At 42.8% G+C, this 25562-nt stretch overlaps 1 protein-coding gene across 10 annotated transcripts; it reads left to right on the forward strand.

Moving 5' to 3' along the window:
* Positions 1 to 6162: 6162 nt before the first annotated feature.
* On the forward strand, positions 6163 to 24500 carry akna (AT-hook transcription factor). Of its 10 annotated transcripts, none has more exons than XM_020707873.2 (24): positions 6163 to 6295; positions 7459 to 7593; positions 9464 to 9872; positions 10652 to 11147; positions 11218 to 11521; positions 12321 to 12395; positions 13360 to 13495; positions 13988 to 14082; positions 14174 to 14233; positions 14303 to 14421; positions 14505 to 14610; positions 16050 to 16231; positions 16339 to 16467; positions 17385 to 17610; positions 18472 to 18578; positions 18656 to 18891; positions 18967 to 19105; positions 19368 to 19517; positions 20611 to 20735; positions 21507 to 21629; positions 21763 to 21861; positions 21962 to 22099; positions 22188 to 22326; positions 24170 to 24500. In XM_020707873.2, exons 3-24 carry the CDS (start codon positions 9635 to 9637, stop codon positions 24414 to 24416), a joined length of 3669 nt encoding a protein of 1222 aa, XP_020563532.1. In that variant the 5' UTR covers positions 6163 to 6295; positions 7459 to 7593; positions 9464 to 9634; the 3' UTR covers positions 24417 to 24500. The 10 variants fall into 10 exon arrangements, with proteins under 10 accessions (XP_020563532.1, XP_023816817.1, XP_023816822.1 ...); XM_023961049.1 differs by having other exon boundaries at positions 9486 to 9872; XM_023961054.1 differs by having other exon boundaries at positions 9486 to 9872; positions 10676 to 11147.
* Positions 24501 to 25562: the final 1062 nt, after the last annotated feature.

Consider the following 25562-nt stretch of genomic DNA (forward strand, 5'->3'; position numbering starts at 1 on the left):
TTCTTTGGTGTGGAACTTTTGAGTTTGCATTGCTTTTGTTTTTTTCTTATATTGACTTAGTTCTCTTTTAATGTATGTATTTGCTTTGTCTTTCTCTTGTTTGAGGTATTTTAAAACCCAAACTCTCTCTCTCTCTCTTTCTCTCTCTCTCTCTCCATCCTCTGGACCTTTTGAAGTGAATTCATGGACTCGCAGAGATTGAACCTTCATCACAGAAGTGAATGACCCACTGACTCTCCAGGTATCCTTCATTTCCTCACTACCTGAAAGTGACTTTGCTCTCCATCCTCAGGGCGCCTGGCACCTCCTGGAGGAACAAGGAGTTATTGCCACAGACTCTCAAAGCTTTTGTTTTTTAGAAAGAAACATTTTTGTGTTCCAGTTCTGAGCAGTGTGCATCTCTGGAATCCACTTGACAATTTGAATGTTTTGTTTTCTGAAGAATTTCTGAAAAGAGCAGATCCCAGAATGCTTTGTTCCTCTGATCTTTCACCCGTTCATTCCGTGAGTTAACAGTTGTGTCTAAACGAAGGATGTTTGGACTCTTTAAATTTCCCATCAAAGCAGTTTCTGATTTGGGAAATCGTGTCAGAGAATCATCCAATCTGGAAGTGAAGAGTGAAGAGCCTTTGGTTTCAGCACATATAAAGCATTACGTGACGCGCTTTCATAATGACTCCGTCTGGCAGACACTGCTTGATTACAAGGAGCCATTTGGGGGGGGGATGGAAGCACCTGACATTCTCATTACTCAGACATCAAGACAGAGAGGTGAGGACCTTGGCTCCAACTTGTTGATTGTGTTGTATTACTTTATGGCAGACACACACATATACACACAACTGTGAATCAGCTGCTCTACAAACATCAGAGTCAATTGATGGGGTTTACCAGAAACACTGAATCATAATTTCTCATGCATTGTGGAAATTTGAATGAAATATGTCTAAAATGTAAATACAGGTAAATACAAGTCAAAGACAGATGTAGCATTTACCCCTCTTGATTGTGAAAAACCCACAACTGTTCAGAATTTATATATTTGTCTGAGGAGAGTTTAAAAGTTGAGACATGAAATGGAATTCTCTGCAATTTATGCTCAGGTTGTTCTGACTGTCTTTGTAAACACAAGAGACTAAAAAAAAAAAAGCTGTGTCTACATTTTTGCCTTCTGTGTGTCTGTTTTTAGTTTCTCTAGTCATTAAAAACATTTACAATCAATGCAGCACAATCAAATATTTATTGTTAGTGCTTGAAATTAAAACGTCTATAATGTTCATTCAACACCTGAGACAAACGGGAAAACTCAACTTTGAAAACATCTTTGGAAAATGTCAGTAGTTCTTTAACTGTGCTGCAAAAAGTAAACATTTACAATCTTTTAAAGTGACTTATTTTCCTTTAACCCTTGTGCTATCCTAATCACTTTAACATTGGGAGTGGGGTCATCTAGACCCACTAGACAGTGCGCTGAACCTTTTTTCTTCGATGATTTGTGATCTTCACTGGTGTCCATGGATTACATGAAATCTTTCCACCTTTATCCACCTTTGTCATGGTAGGGAGAACACGTCAATGCAAGGGGTGGGGTCACCTAAGATAGCACAAGGGTTAACATGTCTGCAGCCTTCGTCATTTTTAAATGTCTTCACTACATGGATCAGATATTCCCAGAAACACATATTATTTCAATGTTGTCAAACACTGCCATCTTGTGGATTAGTTTTCACACTGCATCCTGGTTATCTTGACAATGAATCTTTTTTTTTCTTCCGTTTTTTGTTTCTTCTTTTTTTGCCTGCATGTATAGAAGATGTTCACAAACGTTTATAATTACATTTATATGGAATTCTTTCCATCAGCATCTTTGGCCGTTTTACCTGAAAGTCTTTATTGAAGCTGCTCTCTGTGATTCATCAGTGAAAGCAAACTTCCCCAGAGTTTATCTTCAATTCTCTTGTGTATGACATCCACTATGAGAAAAATGACAAAAACAACAAAATAGGTGGAGGGTAAAATAGGTTTTGTTTCCAACAAAAAAATGTTGGAAACACCAAAAAACTCAATTTTAGTTGGAGTGAGCCTGTAATTAAATATGTGAGAGATGGGTTGTGTTATGCAGTATCAGAACATAGGACACATGGTGGCAAAGGTAATCAAGAAGTGGGGCAAATGGTATTTTTGCATAAAAAACTGTAAGTTACGAAAATAAATGTATATGATATACATGAAAGGTACATAGCAGAAATCAAATTAAAATAAATCAAGGAGTGTTATATGAAGCAGTGTTTTAATTTATACAGTACAGAGCAAAAGTTTGGACACACCTTCTCATTTAAAGAGTTTTCTTTACTTTCATGACTATGAAAATTGGAGATTCACACTGAAGGCATCAAAACTATGAATTAATACATGTGGAATTATATACATAACAAAGAAGTGTCAAACAACTGAAATATGTCATATCGTAGGTTCTTCATAGTAGCCACCTTTTGATTTGATTACTGCTTTGCACACAATGGCATTCTCTTGATGAGCATCTAGAGGTAGTCACCTGAAATGTTTTTCACTTCACAGGTGTGCCCTGTCAGGTTTCAGAAGTGTGACTTCTTGCCTTATAACTATATCAGTTGTGTTGTGCAGAAGTCAGGTGGATACACAGCTGTTGGTCCTACTGAATATTAGTCTGGGAATCACTGGGTACCTCACGATACAATTTGCGATACATTGATCACGATAACGATACATCACGATATGGTGATAATGTGATAATCGATATATATTGTCTCTAACAACTCACAATATATCAAACTTTAAGAAATGAGAACTTGAAAAACTGTTTTTTGGAAAATACTTCCCCATTCATATTTTAGTTTTTAAACACAATGACAATGAACAACTTGTGTCCTATTTGGTGAAGAACAGTAATACTCTCTCTTTGACAAACAATGAGAATTTTCATTTGAAAATATCTGTAAAATTTGGTTTAAACAATAGTGAACACGAAAGCAGCCAATGTTTAGTAAAAAATTGCTGTAAACAGGATAAAAAATGAATAAGTCAAGTAGCTGCCAGGCAGGCAAATTGGTATTAACTTTTGAAAAACAAAGCCGTAGCTATCGCATTCTTTAAAAAAAAAAGCTGTAATTCTGTGAACAAATTATAGTGTCTTTGTTAAAGATAAATGACACTATTTACTGCAAATGTGGTGTAAACAAAAATAAAATTCTCCCAGAAAAAAAAATCAGGTAGCTAGGAACTTTCCTTTAAGTCATTTAAGACATAAACTGCTTTTAAAATAAATGACCAGGAATAAAATCCATGAACTTAAAGTGCATCTCAAAGTAAACATCTCTCTGAACAAATCATTTGGGGAAAAGCTGCATGTGATGTATGTTTATATGTTCATGTTTTTCTTTAGAACCACAGGCTTTTTAGCGTCAAGACGCCGCTCGTCTACCTTTTGAGGAGAAGGGGGGGGGGGGGTCTAAAGGATGGATGCCCCTCTTTCTGCTGTTTCCATCTCAACCATAGCTCTGGTCCGGCTGTACAGTGCAGGGATAATTTTTTCAGTATTTCCGAGAGGGAACGTCAAAGTGGCTCTAATGCATTCAATAAAAACCGAACTCCCTCGTTCTCCACCTCGCTGCAGAAACGGAGCCCCTTGTACATTTGAACAGTTTGTTATTGCCTCTGCTCTCGCAGAAGACGGTGGTAGCTTCGCCTGGAAAAAGGAATCCGTGTCAGCTTCAGGCCAGCAACAGCCACGGCTTTCTCACACAACTCCGTTGATGCAGCTTCAATGCTGCCGGTGCGTCTTTTAACTTGCTGCTCTCGCTATTTACCTTGTTTTAACCGTCTGCCATTTTTGCTTGAATGTGTTTTCTTCTTTGTCCCTCCGCGACAGCAAATCTCACAACGAGTGCCCCCAATCGACCCTCCGAAGAATCGTCTTACCAAATGATGATTAATATAACGTTTTAGAGGGTCTTCAAACGTAAATAAAAGGTCGATACTTGAAGAAGACGCAATGAGAATCCATTACGGGACTAAATATCGTGATATGTCACCATATCGATATTTTGGCACACCCCTACTGAATAGATTGTTAGAATTTGTATTATGGCAAGAAAAAAGCAGGTAAGTACAGAAAAACAAGTGGCCGTCATTACTTTAAGAAATGAAGGTCAGTCAGTCCCAAAAATTGGGAAAACTTTGAAAGTGTCCCCAGTAAAGTCACAAAAACCATCAAGCGCTACAAAGAAACTGGCTCACATGTGGACCTCCCCAGGAAAGGAAGACCAAGAGTCACCTCTGCTGCAGAGGATAAGTTCATCCGAGTCAGCAGCCTCAGAAATGGCAGGTTAACAGCAGGTCAGATTAGAGAGCAGGTCAATGGCACACAGAGTTCTAGCAGCAGACACATCTCTACAACAACTGTTCAAAGGAGACTGTGTGAATCAGGACTTCATGGTAGAATATCTGCTAGTAAACCACTGTTAAAGAAAGACAACAAGCAGAAGAGACTTGTTTGGGCTGAAGAACACAAGGAATGGACATTAGACCAGTGGAAATCTGTGCTTTGGTCTGATGAGTCCAAATGGGAGATTTTTAGTTCCAACCACTGCGTCTTTGTGCGACGCAGTAAAGGTGAACGGATGGACTCTACATGCCTGGTTCCCACCGTGAAGCATGGAGGAGGAGGTGTGATGATGTGGGGGTGCTTTGCTGGTGACCCTGTGGGGGATTTATTCCAAATTGAAGGCACACTGAACCAGCATGGCTACCACAGCATCTTGCAGCGGCTTCTATTCCATCCGGTTTGTGTTTAGTTGGAGCATCATTTCTTTTTCAACAGGACAATGACCCCAAACACACCTCCAGGCTGTGTAAGGGGCTATTTGACCAAGAGGGAGAGTGATGGGGGGCTGCACCAGATGATCTGGCCTCCACAGTCACCGGACCTGAACCCAATCCAGATGGTTTGGGGTGAGCTGGACCGCAGAGTGAAGAAAAAAGGGCCAACAAGTGCTAAGCATTCTGGGAACTCCTTCAAGACTGTTGGAAGACAATTCCAGGTGACTACCTCTAGAAGCTCATCAACAGAATGCCAAGAGTGTGTAACGCAGCAATCAAAGCAAAAGGTGGCTACTATGAAGAATCTACAATATGACATATTTTCAGTTGTTTCACACTTTTTTTATGTATATAATTCCACATGTGTTAATTCATAGTTTTGATGCCTTCAGTGTGAATCTGCAATTTTCATAGTCATGAAAATAAAGAAAACTCTTTGAATGTGAAGGTGCGTCCAAACTTTTGGTCTGTACTGTATACACTTTTTATATACATTTTATTAAGTGAACAAATCTGGGAGGAAATAAATAAGACATTTTATTTTTGTTTATTTAATACAAAGCATTTAAAAAAAACCATATACAATGATATATTTTTTTTATTATTAGGCCTACATCGGACATGAAATTTTAACTGACAGAAAAAGGGCGACTAGTGTTATAATCCTTTTAAATATTTGTGAGATCAAATATTGAGGCGTTTGGTGTATTATTATTTTTTTATTACTATAAAGCAAGATATTTTTATATCCCTGTTTTGTGTTTTACTAGTCAAACTACTCCCAACACAATAACAAGGGGAAAGGAGTAAAGGAGTTATACATACATACATACAAACATACATACATACATACAAACATACATACATACATACATACATACATACATACATACATACATACATACAAACATACATACATACATACATACATACATACATACATACATACATACATACATACATACATACATACATACATACATAAAAAGTCCTCTCTCGGACCTCTGAGTGACCATTGGTCATCTGTGGCTAATTTCCGCCCACTTTTTCCCTTATTAGCCAATCACCTCGTAGATTTTGGATTTAAGTGAGTCGATGAAACACTAGTTTGACCTCAATTTTGCCTGTCAGGCATGTGTAACCCACTCAGATACACTTTACAAACTCCGTGTATATTAAGTTAACTGTTAGAATAGGTAAGAGTTTCTGCAAATATTTGAACGAAAATATGAATTGCGTGAGTGTATGAGGTCAAAAAGATGCCTGAAATACATCCTCAGGGTTTAATTAACCACGAGCTTCTTCCTTCGTTACTGCTTCCCAGCCTCCCAGCTAAATCAGTGCCACGCTCCGAGGACTGATAGTTCTGAGCAGGAGCGCCGCTTTGGAGGAGAAATGGACGCATTTAGGGTTTCTGCTGAAAGGTGCGAGCCTGCAGGTGATGCTGTTTGTCCCACGCGGTGTTTCTGACTTTTGATTGACATGTAAGCATGAAGTTGTGAGAACGTTTACTGTCATTGAAGCTGCAAATGTCGTTTAGCGGTCGTTTATTTTTAAGTTTCTCTGTACACCAGAGAAGTGGGAAATGAACTTAGAAGGTGTTTTTAAAATGCACTGTTGTAAGAAAAGTAAAAGTTTTCTGTGTTTGACACAATCACACAGTTTGTTGTGGCGGGTTGCCATGGTGACCCCGGGGCGCAGGAGGAATCAGACTTCTGCTCTGCAACCAAGTTTGTGAGCTGCGACTCAATTCATGCAGAGTTGTTGTTGTTTGTGCGGTTCTGCTGCGGTTTGCATGCACGCATCCTGTGTGGTGATTTTCAGGCCTGGATCACGCTTTTCTCTGCTTTATTGTTATTTGGTTTGATAGTTTTGAAGGATTCCGTTTTTTCACAAGGGAGGCAGGACTTTATTTGTCGTGAAAAACTGAAAAAGTAAAACGCCAATATTTCCTCCATCAGGACTGCCAGGATAAGTCCAGTGTCCTAAGCTGTGCTGGTGACTCCTAAGGAGATTAACTGTCACCTAAACTGATGCTTCTGCTCATCTCTTTCTCTCTGTTTACTTCCAATTCAGATAAATAGAATTTAAACTTAACAAAAATGTACCTGGCAGTAAAACAAAGCTGTGAAAATTACAACAAAAGGGAAAAAAAGCAATTTTCGCTTTTTTTAAACAAATGAATTTAATCATTTCTGTAATGAGTTGGATTTATCTGTGTGATTTTGTTGTATTGTGTGCAATGCTTGAAATGAACTAATAAATCAAATCAAACAAAATAACAAGCTTTAAGGACTCACTCCATGTGTATAACATGTTCTTTTAGCTTTTGTGTCATAAAATAGTTTAAGATTAAACCACATTTCTGAATATTTCTTTTTTCAAATTGGGTTAAATCAGGAGATCGCCGTTTAAAAAAGCTGTGACATAAACCGAATCTATTTTCAAAGACGACTGGGAGCGCTTTGAAAATAGATCAAAAGATGTTCAGTTCATCTTGTAAGTGAGCAAATTCCAATAAAAAAAAACGGACTTGGCATCACCTGCCCATCATGGACTCATGGCAGTCTGATCATATGCCTGTTGTCTGTGTGTCACCAGGAGCTGGTGTGCCCTAACGCTGTACACAATGATCTGAGCAGCCCCCCCTGTGAGGGATTACACAGCTCAGTCCCACCCCTCCATCTGACATCAATCCAAAACTCTCCCGGGACAGAGGCGGGAGCACAGCAACAGGTGAGTCGCTGATGCCTTTTTCATGGCAACGGCGTGTGCAGAAGTGTTCTGTGGTTGGGTTGGCTTTTGTTTTCTCGCTTAAAAAAAAGTAAAATAAAGAAATGATTGACTATTCCAGTTTAAATTCATAGTTTTCTCAGCTCCACCTATTGATGCTCAAATGCACTTTGAACAGTTGCTATGGTGAAGCTGGAGGCATTCGGTTTAATGCAGCCTTTCTCCTTAAAGGGTAACAACATGTCAGAAACTCAATGCTAAGTTAACCTGGTTTCTGTCTTGAACTGATATGTTACATTTCATGTTACGACTTTATCATAATAATAAAGGTTTCATCTCTAGAAGCCTCGTGGATAAACTTTAAAGCACTTTTTGACTTTGAATGAGCTTTTCAGCGAAACGTCTTCCAACCTCTGCAGGATGAAGAAAGCTTTTCCTGATTTGTTCAAAGCAAAGGCGTCTCTCAAAGTAGCAGTGCTTTAATATTTATGCTTTAATGTTTATGTAGACTTTAGTGAATGGCAGGTTTAGAAGAGAAAACATGCAAGTTTGCTTGAAAATAAAAATAAAAACATGGAAAAAAAATATTTTTCTCATGTTGAACAGGAAGAAACATTATCTGTTTGGCCTTTGATAACAGATCAATGATTATGTCTCTTTTGTGGATGAGGGGCATCCCTCCCACAATGCACTGGGAGCAGGTTCAACCTACTATAAACCAAGTTCCTGTTCTGGTTGTACAGAGGTGGGACCGTCCTGACAGGGGTACTTTAATTCCAGAGCACCTCCTACAGAATGCTGTAAGGGCGTAATTAAACGCTTTCTCCAAATCTAGAAAGCACGTGTGGGCTGGGCGGGGGAACCCCCACGAACCTTCAATCACTCTGGAAGGTGTGGAGCAAATCCAGCGTCATGTGGCTGAGACTAAAACCGCTCTTATTCTCCTGAAGCAGAGGACAAACCACCTTTTTCTAGCAGAGGACTTGGAGGTGCTGGTTCTGCTTCTTGCAGCTTCCCGCTCATCTGCAAAGCGCTCAAATGCTCATTAAAGGTCGACGGAACAGCATCATCTGTAAAAAGCAGGGATGAAATCAAACCTGGTTCCCAAACCGGACTCCCTTTGGTCCTTGGCTGCTCCTAGAAATTCTGTCCGTTAAGATTGTGAGGTAAAACGGGAAACATGCCCTGAGGAGGTTTTCCAGGGGTGTCCCACTGGGGGAAAGCCCCTTCACGTGCAGTCTTCCCCCCGTTTAGCTGGGCTGGGAGTGGCTTGGAGTTCCCATGGCAAAGCTGCAGGACGTTTCTGCTGAGAGGGGAGATCAGGGCATCTCTGTTTAGCCTGCGACCCCCTGACCCGGGTCCGATTGATGGATGGATGATCGAAGATGACGTTAAAAGCCAGAAATCCTTATTTTCATCCCCATCATCACATTGATTATTTGTTTGATAGATTTAAAAAGGTTATGTTCAGACTGACATAAAACCAAGTTTATCAAGATTAGCCAGAGTTTATTGTGACGGTGTTTGCAGTGCTAATTAAATAGCTTTCACTGGAAAAAAGCTTCAATGACTGTAAAGCTCCTCCTTAAAATGCAAAAATGCTGTAATTCACATCTGTTCTAACAAATGTTACTGACAACTTTGATTTCATCTGTTAAAATCAAGCAAAACTCACTTTGATTAGAAAAATGATACAAATTATGCAGATGATCTTCTAATAAAATGATTTACTGTTTTGATATTTTATCCATCAGTAATTTTAAGTTAAATAAATGTATTCAGGATTTTACTTACTTCACTTGTTTATTTCTTTTTTTTATCAGTTCTTAAGCTTGTTTATTATTTAAAAAAACAGACCTCTTTTCTCATTCAGATTCTGTTCTCCTGCCCAGCAGAGAAGCCCCCATGGCTGTGGGACGTCCCAGCAGCAGTTCAGCATCATCTGCCAACACTTCCAAAGTCTTCCTCACTTCAGAGCTGGAGAAGATGCACACACTTCCTGGGCCTTGCTGAGACGAAGAGGCTGCTTCTGGAAGAAAGGCATATGGAAGGAAGAGCAAAGACCACGGCGGGGGTCTCCTTTTGGACCCCTGCTCCTTTACGCGCCTCACCCAGCAGCACCGAGGATGCGTGGGAGGAAGAGGATGAAGAGCAGGCTCAGAGAGAGGATGACTTTGTGGGCCACATGGACGTGAATGGCATCATCGGGCTGCCAGAGGCTGTGTGGGGAACGCCGTCACCCGCTGACCCAGAACCAGCAGAGGAGGATCTTCAGCCGTCACGTGAGCTACATTTGATTTTGTTCATCCAAAGGATTTAGGCGTTTTTGTTTTCTTAAAAACCAGTGAGCCACTTTCCCCACAGACAGAACCGCAGAGTCTCAAAAACAAGAAAAAATGTTGTGAAACATAAAGGATGTTGTTGGTCTATGAGCGTCCTAAAACCTTCATTCACGTGAATTTAACACCCACTCCAAGGAAAATGGTGTTTTTAACATGTTCATGCTGTTTTTCTCATGATGGAGGACAAAAAGAAAGTTAAGCTTCAAATTGCATTTCTGAGGATTTCTGTATTCAAATCGTGGTGAATCAGAAGCAAACGGGAAAAAAAACAGCTTAAGAAGATCGTGTTTGTGACACAGAATATACGTTGTTTTCTGAGCTGACAGAGGCTGTCAGTTAGAGGGACAGAAGGGAAACAGAAAGCTCTCATCAATGGGGGGGGGGGTATGCTCCATGCCTAAAGTCCTGCCCACAACTCAGAGATGAGTTTCTGATGGAGTCCTGCCGCTCTGCAGAGATTTTGTCCTGTTTTCAAAGCGGCATAATCCTATTTAAAAGACCACTGGGAACACTTTGAAAATAGACCAAAAGGCGATTTGAGCGGGACTTTAAGGGATTTCATCCTACTTACACTTGAAATAAATCTGCAAACTTTAATTGAAGGAAGAAACTAAAGCATCAATACTGAGCACATTAATTGATAAAAGGCTGTCGTTCACTCAGCTGATCTTTGCTGAGAGGAAAAGCTTTTTTCTTATACTAATGTTGTTTTTAATCAGATGATGACTTGGTGATTCGTACAGAGGTGTGGACCAACAGAGAAGGCGAACAGAGGAGGAGCAGGAATAGAGAGGAGCATCCTCTCAGTGGAGTCTCCCAATCCCCCGCCACAGACTTGCTTTGGACCCGCCTCCTCCATTTCTCTGCTGAGGAATTTGCTGCAGTCCCAGGAATCGCAGCAGAGCCGTGTCCTGAGTCCAGCATCAGCGATTCGAGCCTCAAGTCGGACTCAGAGGTGGCTGGGGCTTCACCACGGCCAGCAGCATCCTCTTCTGAACACGCCGCAGCAGATCCAAGCTGCAGCTTCAGCAGCAGCTCTAGAGAAACGGCAGCAAAGCAGGAGGAGGTCAGGGCACTGCAGACCTCGTCACCCTGCAAGCCGAGACCTCACGGTCCCAACACCAGACTCTCTAAGACCCTCCGAGCCTTCAGCCCGTTCGAGACCGACTCCGGATCCAAACAGCGGAAGCCAACAGAGGCTGCTGCTGAATCCAGGTGAGCCTCGTTCTGAGACCCAGAAACAGCTACCGTTCAGCCACGTTGTTCATATTCTGTCACTGTCCAGTTCCAGAAAAGGATCTCTGTATTATCCCACACCAGACCTCTCCAAGGTGGAGCCCAGAGTCTGTTTCCCCAAAAGTGTCTATAAGCCCCCGAGGAGCAGAAAAGCCTTGAGGAGGACATCAGCCTCGCCCGAGCCTCCGTTAATGTTCAAATCTCCAGCTGAAATCGTTAAAGAAGTCTTACTGAACAGCCCGGCTGGTCCCTGCACCCCCCCAGATGGTAACGGATCCCCGGCTGTGAGCACCACCGTCCCCCCCGACTTCAGGTGCAGGCTGCAGGCGTCCGCTCTGCTGGAACAGCTCCAGGTGCTCAGAGACAGGAACACTCTGCTTTTTAGTCTGAACAAACAACTTACTTCACTATAGTGGAAACATTTTTGTCCAATTCTTTGTACCAACATGGATCTAAAATAAATACTCAGATTTAAGTCAGGCAGAGCTAAATCTGTTGTGGAAAAGGTTTTAGGAACCATTTATCATCCGATTGATTCAAAAATCAAATCTTTTCTTAAAGACCCACTCTGATGAAAAAGGTCTTTTTAACATGTTCTTGTGGCATTTTTCTGATGATGGACAACATTCCTTCATTTATTCATTCATTCATCTTCTAAACCCGTTCAGGGTCACGGGGCTGCTGGAGCCTATCCCGGCCACTTGTGTGCGAAGGCAGGGGGCATCCTGGGCAGGTCGCCAGTCTGTCGCAGGATGGAGGACATACTGTGTATAAAAAATTCAGCTTAAAAATGCATTTCTGAGTGTTTCTTTATTCATATTGTTGTGAATCAGGAGCAGTTTCAAAAACGCTGTTTGAAAAAGAGTTTATTTGTGACGTAGAAGATGTGCTGGGGGGGGGCACAAGCTCCCTGCTCTGAGTCTCTGCTGCTTCAGCGCGCTGCAGACCGTAGCATGATGAGGAAGAGTTTCATTAAAAGTCTGAGCCAAATAAGAAACAGCTGAGATTGAGAGGATGAGAGACTGTAAAAGTTAGGCTCAAATGCATTTAAATCAGTTTTTTTTCTCAAGTTTTTAGGAAAATAATCAGAGTACTGCAGCTGTTGGGGCAGCTGCTCCTCCTCACCGTTTGTCTTGTTTCCTCCGGCTGCAGGACGAACACGACAGACTGCTGACTAAGTACGCCGAGGCCGAGAACACCATCGATCGTCTGCGCCTGGAAGCCAAGGTCATATCTGCGGACATCCAGCCTCACTTCATCCCTTCATCCTGTCCTGGGTTTATTCATTCAGAGGAAGATCTGCAGCTGTTTTGGGGCTTTATGCAGGCTGCAGTTATTAGGTCACAGAACTGCTTTAAAGCTGCTGCTGCTGCTGGTTTGGTGTTGGACGTAATCACCTGTCAGAGCTGCTTTAGGGTTGTAAGCAGAACTTTAAGATCTGCAGAAAGCTGTAGAACTGAGTCAGAAGCAAACAGCTTTAATGATCTGTTGGTTTAAACCTAAGCTTGAAGGTTTTACTTTTTGTGTTTTTCAGCATAAGAAGCCTTAGCTGTTATTGGTTGAATGCTGCAAAGCTTTCAACCCATTGTTTTCCTGTTTCTCTTTCTTTTTTATAGTCTCTTCTGCCATTTTTAGCTGCTTAACTCCTTCTACAAATTTTCAGCTTTTTTTTAACCATCCAGCAACTATTATAATGTTCAGCTCTTTCAGCCTTTTCCAGTTATGAGTTTTGTTTTTTTTAACCCTTGAACTTTTCAAGATATTCCAGGATTTGCAGGATTTTTGCCTCCATTGAAATACATGAGGGATCCTTGAAAACCTTTGCTTATTTCTGTGGTGCAGAAGCTCGCTGGTTCAAGACCCGGCTCTGGCATTTTTCACAAAATGTCTTTTTTGTTATTGTGCTGTTTCACTTTATTTTTTGGTCAACTTTGATCATTTCTTTTATGATTTTATTATTATTTATTATTATTTTATGGAGTCACATATCTATTTCATGAGTCCTGATCAGTGCTCAGGTTATGAGCACTCGTGTTAAATGCTCACATTTACATTTTATGCTGCCATATGAAAATACAAACAGGAAAAAAAAGCAAACTGTCTGCTCAGAAAAGAAAGTAAAATCTTCCAAATTCAGTTCGAGTCAGCAGGATTAAGATGTCAAACCTGTTTGCTTTTTTCTGACCTCCAGGTGAATCTGTATGCTGACCCTCCAAAAGCAGGCCGCTTTCTACCTTCAGGACCAAACAATGTTGCTTCAAAACTCCTAAACCTGGATTTTTCTGGGGCTCAGCTCATCTCTCCTTACTGCTGTCGCAGTCATCAGGGTTCGACTTTTCACTCTCTCTCTACTTAAAAACCGATGAGAATTGTGTTTTTTTGTACATGTTCTTGTGACCTTTTTCCAATGATTGAGGACACGTTTCAAGAAAATTAAATAAAAAGTTAATTCCTGAGTATTTCTTTATCAAATCGTTGTGAATCAGGAGCAGACAGAGAAATAGGCTTTGATTAAGAGCTTATTTGTGATGTAGAAAAATACACTGGGCTGGCCTAAGATGTCTTCTTTTAGCTCTCACCAATGGGGAATGGGAAGTGGGGGCGGGGTTGCTTCGTGCCAACAGAGGAGAATTTCTCCTGCCGCTCTGCAGGAACTATGTCCTAGAAAACGACGCAGTTTTAAATTTTGGGCTGAAATCAGCATAATCATAGTTAAAAGATCACTGGGAACGCTTTGACAATAGATCAAGAGAGGATGGAGTGGGACTCAGATTTTAACCTTAATGTCTTCTGTTTTTCTTTGACCCGTGTCCACGCAGCAGAGGGTTCAGACGGCCGGCCTCTCAGCAGAAAAGCAGAACCTCAGCAGCTCGCCGGTTCCCTCTTTAGCCAGACTGAGAAGTTCCTCCAGCAGGTAAGAGAGCGATCCCACCCTTTCAACCTTCATGCAGAGCGGCTGGACTCTGCTCAAAGCTCTACATTAATCCCTGATCACCCTCTTTTAGCTGCAAACCTTTGAGAATCTCCTGAAGAGGGGAAAACTCAAACCTGCAGAAGAAGCAAAGGTGAGAAATCTGGTGTGTGTCTTTAACATTTCCACAGCTCCGTCATCACCCTCTGCTGATGTTCCTCAGGGCTTCTGCCAGCTAGCTGAAGGCCTGAACTCTCTGGAGAGTGGATACCTTTTAGCGTTGGATGAACACAAACGGCTGCAGCGGAGCGGAGCAGAAATCTGCCCCTTAGACCCGGAGCGGTAAGACCATCATCCAGACTTAAAAACCATCAGCTGACTTTGAGTCATTCAGCACTGTTTTGCATCTTTGGTTTTTGCTGAAGCGAGTTGGAAGGGCTGATTTTTCAGTGTGAGCTTCACCTGGAGGAGCTGAGGGAGCAGGTGGAACACTCGCACGGCTCTGAGAGGGCGGAGACCCCGACTCCACAGGTACCGGCAGCAGCTTTGTGTTCCGAATGTGAAGCAGAAGTGTTCCCTGATCCCACTGCAGTTTGTTCCCAGGAGGGAAACGTGGAGACGATGAGGGTTTGAAGGAATGACCATGACTGCTCTCCCACTTCACTCACACGTCTCTTAGTGCAGAAGTTTGTGGAAAAACCAGACAGCTTCTTCTCGGGCAGATAAAAGCACATAAAACCCCAATACACACCTGCACAGCGCTCCCTGCTGACACATGAAGACACACACAAGACTTTCTGGTTGCTCTGTTGACTCTTGGTCGGTCAATGCCAGAACGCTCTCCGCTTGTGCGGTTAATCCAAGCCTCAGCTCCGGTTGTTGATGTGGGTGGAATAAACTCTGGTCAACATGGCCGTCAGGCTTCAGGCTTCATTTACAGAATCCTGCTTCCATCAGTGATGATGGATTCAGTGTTAATATGCCAGTGGATGACCAAAGATGAAGACATGAAAACCTGATTTTAACTTTTAAACTTTGTTATAACAATATACAAGATCCATGCCTCAAAAAACATTAATATCCATGCCTCCCTTCTATATTTTTTCATATAAAAATAGCCGGGACCTCCAGCGTGCATTTGGGGCGGTTTGTGGCGGAATGTGAAGCAGCTGGAATGAGGGTCAGCACCACAAAGTGTGAGGCCATGGTTCTTGACCGGAGGAGTTTAAGTATCTTGGGGTACCTTGTTCACAAGTGAGGACAGATTGAAGCGTGAGATTGACAGGCCGACTAGAGCAGCGTCCGACTGGTTCGTTGTGGTAAAGAGAGAGCTGAGCCAGAAAACAAAGCTCTCAATTTGCCAGTTGATCTTCATGCCAATACTCACCTATGGTCATAAGCTCTAGGTTGTGACCGAAAGAACGAGGTCCCGGATATAAGCAGCCCAAATGAGCGTCCTCCGTAGGGTGGCTGGGCTCTCCCTTAGAGATAGGGGGAGGAGCTTGGTCATCCGCATAGGGCTCGGAGTAGAACCACCTCTCCTCCACATCCAGAGGAGCCAGTTGAGGTGGCATCTCTCAGGTATCTGGTCCGGATGCCTCCTGGACGCTTCACTGGGGTCCCCCCAGAGGATGCCTTCTTGACTTGATCCCGGAGAAGTGGAAGAAGATGGATGGATGGATGAATGGATGGATGAAAAAGTAATGTGGGAGTAATTAACTCTTAAATGGGTTCCATTTTTCTTACGAGTCTGTTTTTATTATGCTGAACTTACTGACCTACTTGAGCCTTGTTGGGACATTTAAACAGTTTAAATGCGCAGAAAAAATGTCTTAGGCATCTGGAGGAGAAGAGGGTGGAGGTGATCCCAAGCATACGGTTCTAGTTGACCTTTACCTTTTAAAGAACCACAGATCTAACAATTCTATTTCATTCTCCAGCAGAGATTTTTTTCTTGTTCCTTCCTTCAGAGTCCGTCTGATGGCTTTGGGGTTCATCGAGCTGAAGCAACCAAAGAGGTGGGGGGCGCAGCCAGCAAACTGAGAGAACACAAGGAAGTGGGTGGTGAAGAAACTCTCAGTTCTCCGTACCCGAGACCTTGGGTTGATGAACAGCAGTTCATGATCCAGGACTTCCCAAAGCCAAGGGATTGGTGAGTGACCGTTGTATTTTCTGTGAATCTGTTACAACCCCCACTCATTTTTGGGTCACAAAATGAGATTTGTGGTCTTCTGTTTTTCTCCTCCTTATGTCTGACAGCCATGGGGGCTGTCCTGAAGAAGACCCCCTCTCTGCTGCCTTCAAAACTGGCCTGCAGCGTGGAGGCGTGGAAGCAGAGCAGCGAGCCGGAGGAGCTGAAGGACGAAGACAGAAAGCCGACTCACGGGGGTTCGTCCGAACAGCAGCAGAGAAAAAGCTTCTGTTTCTTCACTCAACTCCTCACTCCCATAAAAAAGAAGTACAGTAAGAAGCATGAAGCTGAACAAAAAGTCAGAGCTACACCTGTGACCCTCAGGCCTCAGGTGCAGGTCAGAACAAAAAGCATGAAGAAGCCTCCTCCTGCGATCGTGAAGGTCTGAGGTCTCGAGATCAAAACAAACTCACTCTTTTAGTTTAGCTTTTAACTAAGTTAAACTTCATAATTATTACTTTTATGCATGTAATGTGGCTGCATGGTGGCGCAGTGGTTAGCGCTCTTGCCCCACAGCAAGAAGGCCCCCAGTTCAAGTCCTGGCTGGGGGACCTGAACCAGAACATCAGTGGGGGACCTTTCTGGGTGGAGTTCACATGTTCTCCCCGTGCATGCGTGGGTTCTCTCCGGGATCTCCGGCTTCCTCCCACCCTCCAAAAACATGCTTCATAGGGTAATTGGCAACTCTAAATTGTCCATAGGTGTGAGTGTGAATGGGTGTGTGATTGTGGACATTCTACCCTGCGACAGACTGGCGACCTGTCCAGGGTGTCCCCTGCCTTCGCCCACAAGTGACCAGGATAGGCTCTGGCAGCCCCGTGACCCCAAAAGGGAATAGAAAATTAATGCATGTAATGTATCTTAATATTTTATTGAATGGTTTTTGTTGTCAAAATAAAGTTTGATTTAAATTTGATTTTAGGAGTTCTGTTTCTAACCTTTAATAAGGATCACTGCTGTTCTTTGTAGGTTTAACTCAGTGATGAAAACAGCACTGACTGACTTTACTGACACATTTCAGTCCTTTTTTAATCTTCTGGGTTGATAAAACTGCTGTAAATAGAGGGTTTTGTTTTTTTTCCCTCATTGAACTTCAGTTCTTTTCTGTTGACAGACCAACTTCAGATCATCAGGATCACGACGGCGGCGCAGGAAGACGCCACAGTCCCGGGTCCAGCCTTCCAGGATGCAGCCAGGCCTCAAAGCTCCCGGTTCCTCTGGGCCGTCACGTCAGGAGGCCGGAGTCCCACAGCAGCAGCTCGAGCAGCATGGTGGACGTGGAGCCGCCGGAAAACAGGAGCTCGAAGGCTAGCGGGGCCCCCAGGAGACCCGTCGCACAGGTCTGCAGTTCAGATGTTCACAGCTGTTCTAAATGGCTGAAGAACGTGGTGCATGTAGGAGAATTCTCAGTGAATCAGTAGAGCAAAAGATTTGGTTCACATTTTTACTGGAGGTGTGCTGCGCGTGACAGGTCATAGAAAACACTAATTATGACAAGTAAGGGTAAGAACGTTTATTCTATTGTTTTTCTTAACTATCATTAGTGCTGCTCACATGCTCCGTGCATGCAGACTGACAGAATGTCTTCATTTGAGCAGTTTGTGTGGATGTCCTACGAGCCGTTACGTATAACCAGCACACACACACAACGTGCAGCATTTGTGCGTGATCAGGACTCGCACCAAAATAATTATTAGAGTAAAGCGTAAGGGGCACCGTACGACAGCATCACCCAGATGTCATAAGTGCATGTGACTTACATTAATTCCTACAAAAAATTCAAGATACAGTTACCACAAACAACAATGGTACGTTCCATTTTCAAAGATGTCCCTTGAGATGGCTGGACAAGCCTCAAGGGAACTGCAAAACACACCAGTGCTCCCCTTAAGATGCAGCTGCTCCTCTCTATGAGCCTCTACTGGCCCGACATAACTAAAACTTAAGAAACCAACCAGTCAAAATCTGTTCATTTTGACTCAAGTTAAACAATTTTTATAGCTTTATCTTTTCCAGGACCCATAAATGAATTTGCATACAGTGATTATTTACTGCGTATATTAAAATATAAAGTTACATTTCTGAACTAACTGCATGATAAAAAGTATATTTTTCTTTGAAGTAATAAATAGGAATCTTTTTTGTGAAACAACACCATACATGTATAACTGAGGAATCTGGGTCCCCGTTTTGTCTCACAGGATGGGGTCGTCTCTCCAGAGACCGACAGCGGGTTCGTGGGCTCAGAGAGCAGCCGCCTCGCTCCTGCTGAAGCTCCCTGCTCTGTCCACCAGAGGGCCACAGAGAGGCATGATGTCTTCATTGTTGCAGTTTTCTCCAAAAAGATGTTTTTTCTGCCTTTGAACATTTGCTGTTGTGCCACAGAGTTTCAGCAGAGGAGGAAAATCCAGAACGGTGTCAGCCAGGTCCAGCTGCTGCAGCTCACGTTTCCTCCACTTCGTTCAGTCGGGTGGTTCAGAAGCCCAGAGGGGACCTGCGGGAAAAAAGGACCAGATCGGGTCAGAGGAGGCGCACCTGTTCACAGCAGAACAGGGTCAGAGAGGGAGAACCCAGCAGAGCAGGCCGTGGATCCAGTGGTCCGGTTCCCGGCAGTGACAGTGGTGAGTTTTTTTCTTGCTTCAGCAGTTTTGAGCCCCAAGGGTGAAACCATTCTGCACATTTTTCCATATTCACAGCCGAGTCTGAATCGGAATTGGATCAGAGCAACACAGGAACCCTGAACTCCCTCCACACACCCCCCTCAGGCTCCTCCAGCACCACCCTGCGTCACCACGGCGACCCTCTGAGAGCCAAGAGCTCCAGCCAGGTTGCAGAGTGAGTGAGCGGCTGTCATGGCAACCACTGCACAAACAGAAGCAGCATGCAGTTAACACTAAAAAAAAACTGGGATGCAGTAAATACATCGATGATAAACAAAAAAAAGAAAAAGTTCAAATATTATTTAGTTTATTCCAGAATCAACTGCTGTTGTGATGATGGACTCGATTGTTTGTGTTATTATTCACACTGCTTTGGACTTGACTGGCATCTCGCTGCGATGTAAAGTTCCTTGAGCAGCCGTTTGTGTGTTTGTCAGCGCTGCGATCCAGACGCTGCAGGCGGAGGTGAGCAGACTGAGGGACAGAGTGGAGAGCTGCATGAGGAGCCAGAGGCCGTCCCACTCTGACAGAGCAGCTCCTCAAACGCACAACTGCTGTCATCTGAACGTCTCAGCGCCTCCCACCAGGTATGACGTGTGTCGGGCCGGCCCTGGACGTAGGCCGCCTTGGCCATTGCCCAGGGGGCCATCTGCTGGAGAGCACTACAAACCGCCCCAATTGTTGTTTTTTTAACAGTTTGGCACACCACAAATTCAACTAAAACTAAAATATATGTATAAAATAGCTCAAACCTTTGCTACATGATGAATTAAAAACGTGCTGGGACACACTGCGCATCCAGCAGGGATCAGGCTGACCTGAATGTCGGCGATGCAGTCTTTTCCACCGTGGCCAAAACAGAACTTTGCAATTTTCCTGTTGATACTTTTCCTGGAAGAAAATACACAATGTCACCCCCACATCCAAATGTGGGGGTGACATTGTGATTTGCCGTCACATCTGTGCATCTGCAGAAAGAAGCTTCACCAAACTGAAGTTGATAAAAACATATTTAAAGTCACAAAGGTGCCTTAATGGACTGACAGTTGTCAGTATGAACCAGGACGGCTCAGGACAGTTACACCATAGTTGTCTTTAGTCTGTTAAACTAAACACCTGTTATTTCAAATACTGTGTATGGTTATGTTTTGGGAATTGCATGATTGTTTTCAGTCTTTAAACGAATATTTATTGCAACATAATCCAGTTAGTTATGTTGTCTCTGTCCTGAACGATTGGGGCATCAAAATGTTATTTCGCCTTGACCACTGTTTCTGTGTAAATGCTTCTGCTTAATGTTTATTTACCTGGGGAGGGCAGACGCTTAATGAAGGCTTTGTACGAAGGAGCTTTTTTTAAAAATATACACCATGAAAATCTAAATGGGTTTCTTTAAATTTAAACCATTTTGAAAGTGTTAGGGAAATTATTGGATGTATTTACGGCATAAGACCTGCCCAAAGGGCCTTTTTCGAAACAACAGCATCAATGTCTGTCCGACAACCTGCTGTTCACTAGGAGACTCAGTCAGAAGCTGAATGTTTACAGCTCCACAGCGGTTAAACAGCTCAAACATTTATTCCAAAGTTCAAAGTCGGATCAGCCGGAGTCAGTGGACGATCCCAACCTTGTTGGAGTCTTTTCAAATCTGCTGTTTCTGTTGGTTCTGCTGCTGCTCAGGTCTGCAACAAAGTCCAGCCACGTCAGACAAACAGCTGATGAGGGTGAAGATGACGAGGACCTCAGACCCAAAACGTGGGAGAGATCATCTTCTGGACTAAGAAGAAAGCCTCATCACCACTTCTGTGAGTCCATTCTAATTCTGGATCAGGAACCGTAACATCCAAATCCTCAAAAAGACAAAAAATAGTGACGATATCAGCATTCAATAACTGTACACATAAGAATACAGAAGGATTTTAACTGGAACTCTATAAAATCCTCTATTTATGGTTTTAAGAAATGCAGTTTTGTCCAAAGACAACAAAACAGCATGTTAGTGTTTGTGATAGTATGACTTTTGTTTATTTTATTCAAGCAAAACAACAAATAAATGATGGGACTGATAAATGCTGGAAGGCCTCAGTAAGGTCCACAACTTTTGAGAATAAGAAAAAAATGAAAGAAAGCAAAACAAAATGAGTCAAAGAAACAAATAAATACAATGAAATATTGAAAGGAGGAGTTTATTTCAGCAAAAAAAGAAAATACATACTCATCAGTTTAATAATGACAAATTGAAATATTCCTGCCAGAGATTCATTGAGTCTCCGCTACGAACTGGAGGGTTCAAACCCAAAGCTTTGATCTAGACTGTAACACGTGTTTGTTTTTGTCTGGACCAATGACTGACAACTGGACCGAGCGAGTTTGACGTCATCCATAGAAAATGGTTTACATTACAATGTCACAGCTGTTTATGTCTCTATAGAAGTCTATGGGATTCTTGAAGGAGTCGAGTTACTTCCTGTTTGGAACGCCAGGGGGGAGGGGTCACTCAGTCCAGTTCTCATCTACAGTTAGTGGTCTGAACTACGTGCCGCCTTTATGGATGTGTGTTGTGCTATTATTTTCAGCATTGAGCTCAGACGGGCAGCTCTCCTCGCCGCCTCAGACTCCCCCATCCAGACGCACTCAAACGTCTGCAGCATCAGGCCGCTGTCGCACAGCTGCCGTTCACAGCAAAACCACACAGACATGTGAGAAGAGCAGCCACCAGCCTGATTTTTGTTTTCTGTCTCAAAAAACAAAGTTAAGAGGATTAGCCAAACCCAGACGTAACCATGTCAGGCTAATGCCAAATGTCTTTTAATGCTTTTTGTTCCTTTTCAGGGAAGAGCATCCCCTGTGACCGAACCGATGACGCAGACGGCACAGACCAGCATCATCTTTGTCTTCATTGTTTGTCGAGTCTCAGAGGACGCCCTGAGAGTGAGAACCTCTTTATCCCCAGCAGAAAAACTGCAGATTCATGTTTTAGTGCTTTTATGTTTAATTCGACTCCCTGACCTCCTGGAGTTGTTTTAATCAGCCTTCACAGGCATCTCTGCTCCGGCTGGACCTCTTGGTGGAGACAGAGAGCAGAGGTGGCCCTCCTGTTTTCATCTGTGTGGACCCCGAGACCGCCTCAGATGCCCTCAGAGAGGCTACAACGTTTCCCTGTCATCAGGTCTGCAGTCGTCTGGCACAAACATGAATCCAGAGTGCAGGAAAGGAACACATCCTCAAAATGCTTTTTTTTGTTGTTTTTTTTACAGACCGTCACAGAGAAGAGCTTCGCTCATCCCCGAATCCCCGAGCAGGAGAGTCTCCTGATGGAGCAGCGAGCAGTACATCCATCGGAGCTTCACCTGTCCAGCTGCACTGCTGCAGATCTGTGGCCCCCCCGCAGCTCCTGTGAGCAGCCACATTTTTCTGTCATTAATTTCAATCAAAAGAGTCATAGAAAACTGCACAAGAAATAGAGATATACACAAATCCATCATTTACTTCATCTGATCCACCGTTTAAATAAAGAATAACTTAAAATGAAAGCCGTGATACGGCCTCTGCCCATCCCCGCCTTCAACTCCGCCCTTCAATTTCCCCCTCTACCTCTAATGCTAGGTACTGTACTCTATGGGTCTGTGTGGTGCATTCAAGAATGCGCCAATCGTGGGTTATTGTAAACGCTGTTAGTATAAGCTTGTTCCAAATTATTATGGAAATTATATTTTTTCATGATTTTCCTAAATACTCAATGCAAATGACAGTCAGCATAATTTTCAAGTCACTAAACGTTAGAGTTTATATGTAAGGGACATGACAACACGCCGACCTTGACTGCAGCGGCAAAGAAAAGCGATATATATATGATTGTCATGATGGGTTAAATAAAGCATCAGTTCAGAGAGAACGTTCACCTCTTACTGCTTGTTTTTGTCCAGATGATGAAGCAAAAGTTTGTTTTAAAGCCAGCCAAGCCAGCGCAGTGATACAGAATATTTAAACTTTGTGACCGGAACTTCTTTTGTAGACGTGCATTATCACTGTAGATTATAACTTTTTAATCCGCACCCAGCAGCCAATCACAATCGAGGATTCACTCAGACCATGGTATAATAAATGTTATTGAAAAAGCATCCTAAAGAAAACAGTATTTTTTCAAAAATAAGAACCTTCAAAGTCACTGTTCCGCATTATTATGCACAGCAGAGTTCCACAACATTAACAGTGGACAAGAAAATGAGTCCTTATGGATATCTGGGCCCACTGCAGCCTTTCCTGCTTGTGAGTGTTGTTTAGGGGCTGAATGGAAGGTTCATGTATGGCTGCAAGCCTCTGGAGGATCCTACACCTTGATGTTTGTGGGACTCTAGATACCAGCAGCTTCAAAAGTGTGCTTGCTGCTTTGTAATGGTATTTTAGCAGCTGTTCTCATAATCCGATGTATTTTTCTGGCAAAACTTTTCTCATTCTGCCTTTATCTGCACCAACCTATGTGTGCTCCAAATCACCCACAGATCTCTTAACCCTTGTGCTATCTTAGCTGACCCCACCCTTACATTGACGTGTTCTCCCTACCATGACAAAGGTGGATAAAGGTGGAAAGATTTCATGTAATCCATGGAGACCAGTGAAGATCACAAATCATTGAAGAAAACAGGTTCAGCGCACTGTCTAGTGCAGGGGTGGACAAACTACTCTATTACCCTCCCCATGCCTAGGATAGCACAAGGGTTAATGGTATGAAGATCACGCTTTATTTTTCGATAAACATCCAAGATTTTCATACCTTGTCCAAATCATTTTAAATACTTTTCAACAGCAGAGATCCTTTATCTTTCCCATATTCCTTTTAACCCTTGTGCTATCCTAGGCACTTTAACGTTGGGAGTTGGGTCATCTAGACCCACTAGACAGTGCGCTGAACCTTTTTTCTTCAATGATTTGTGATCTTCACTGGTGTCCGTGGATTACATGAAATCTTTCCACCTTTATCCACCTTTGTCATGGTAGGGAGAACACGTCAATGTGAGGGTGGGGTCATCTAAGATAGCACAAGGGTTAAAAAGTTGGTCTGCTTATTAATGTGGTTCATCCTTCTTTAGTAGTTCTCCTTTAATTAAACTCACCTGGCAAACTAATCATCACAGATTGATTTCAGTGATCCAAAGAGACACAATAGTTTGGTGAACTGTACACGATCTTCCAAACTCTGGTTTCTCAGCGTTAACAAACCTTTTTATACATTTTTCAGCTTGTACTCTTCGCCTGTTTTCCTGCTGCCCACCAAGATCCCAGATGAATCCCGGGGGACCGAAGGCTCTGATGGCAGGAGGGGGAGGAGCCGGCGGTGCTGGGAGGCGGACCGGCGCTTGGACAGTTCTCTGAGCAGAGCCATCAGAGCGGCCCGGCTCATGAAGCACACCTCCAGACACATGGCTCACTCTCTGGCTGCAGGCCTGCAGCACCAGCAGCTGCTGGCTCAGTCCTGCAGCTACTAGTTAACCCCTTCACCGCCAGAGTGAAGAACCCAAAAACAACAACACAAGGACTAAAGTCAATAAAAACTCTGTTCTTTAAGACTCTTGAAGCCATTTTTCACTGGTGATGGGGCACACTTGAATTTCTGCCTTCAGCACGGTTGTGTCAGGGGAAAGCCGGCAGCTTCCACTGTTTCCTGATGGTTACACACCAGTCAGCTGCAGCAAAAACAGGTTCAACTAATCTGATTTTGTTCTTGTTTGATTCATGAAGTTAGTGTCTTAACCATCTTGTTTGTCTTAGTTCAAGAGAATTCTAGAACTTGACTGGAAAAGCAGAATGCCAGACGTGTTTTTCCATCTGCTCATAGGCTGAGTTCTTCTGTTGTCCCGGCACAGCTTCAGGTGTGTTACATTTTTCACGTTTATAAAAGTTATCTGTTGAATGGAGATGCTGGACGTACTCTCAACTTTTATTGTAAATTGAATATCTTATCTTTTTTTAAAATTTTCTAGGATTTGTTAGATATGACTGAAGTTAAGATGAATAGTGTTAACGTTAATGTAGCATATTACCACTTTCTACTGTTAAATGTTTTACAGAAAATGTTTTTTTGTCTTTATTGGCAACAAAATGAAAATAAAGTATTTTCCCTTTTTTAAGTTTGATAGTTTCATTATTTGGTTTTGTGGTTTTTAACCCTTCAAATACAATTATTAGTTGTTAACATAAGAAATATGAGTTCCTTTTAACACCCCAGATCTCGAAACATGAACCAACTCTCCGTAAAAATATGCAGCTCTTTTAAACTCCGCCCATCACACGACCTTCTAGTGTGGCAGTGAATCAAATTAGGCTGTTTTATTCACAGAAATAAGGTGATCCCACCTTATCGTGATCCGCAGAGGGAAAAAAACATTTTTGAAAACCTGAACAGCCTCATCGGGTGATGTCACTGCAAAGGCAGTAAAATGCCAACTTTACTTGTGATCATGTTTACAATGTGGGATCAGTAGCAGTTGCTGAAGAAACAGAATGTAAGGGCTGTGTAAAAGAATATGTATTCTTTTGTTTATAATACAAATTGAAATGAGTAAAATCAGTTGTTTAATTGGACTTTTCTTTTTTCGCCTAAAATCTACTGTGAATATTAGTTAAAATATAAT

The sequence above is a fragment of the Oryzias latipes genome, chromosome 12 (genome assembly GCF_002234675.1).
Source record: "Oryzias latipes chromosome 12, ASM223467v1".
Classification (NCBI taxonomy): domain Eukaryota; kingdom Metazoa; phylum Chordata; class Actinopteri; order Beloniformes; family Adrianichthyidae; genus Oryzias; species Oryzias latipes.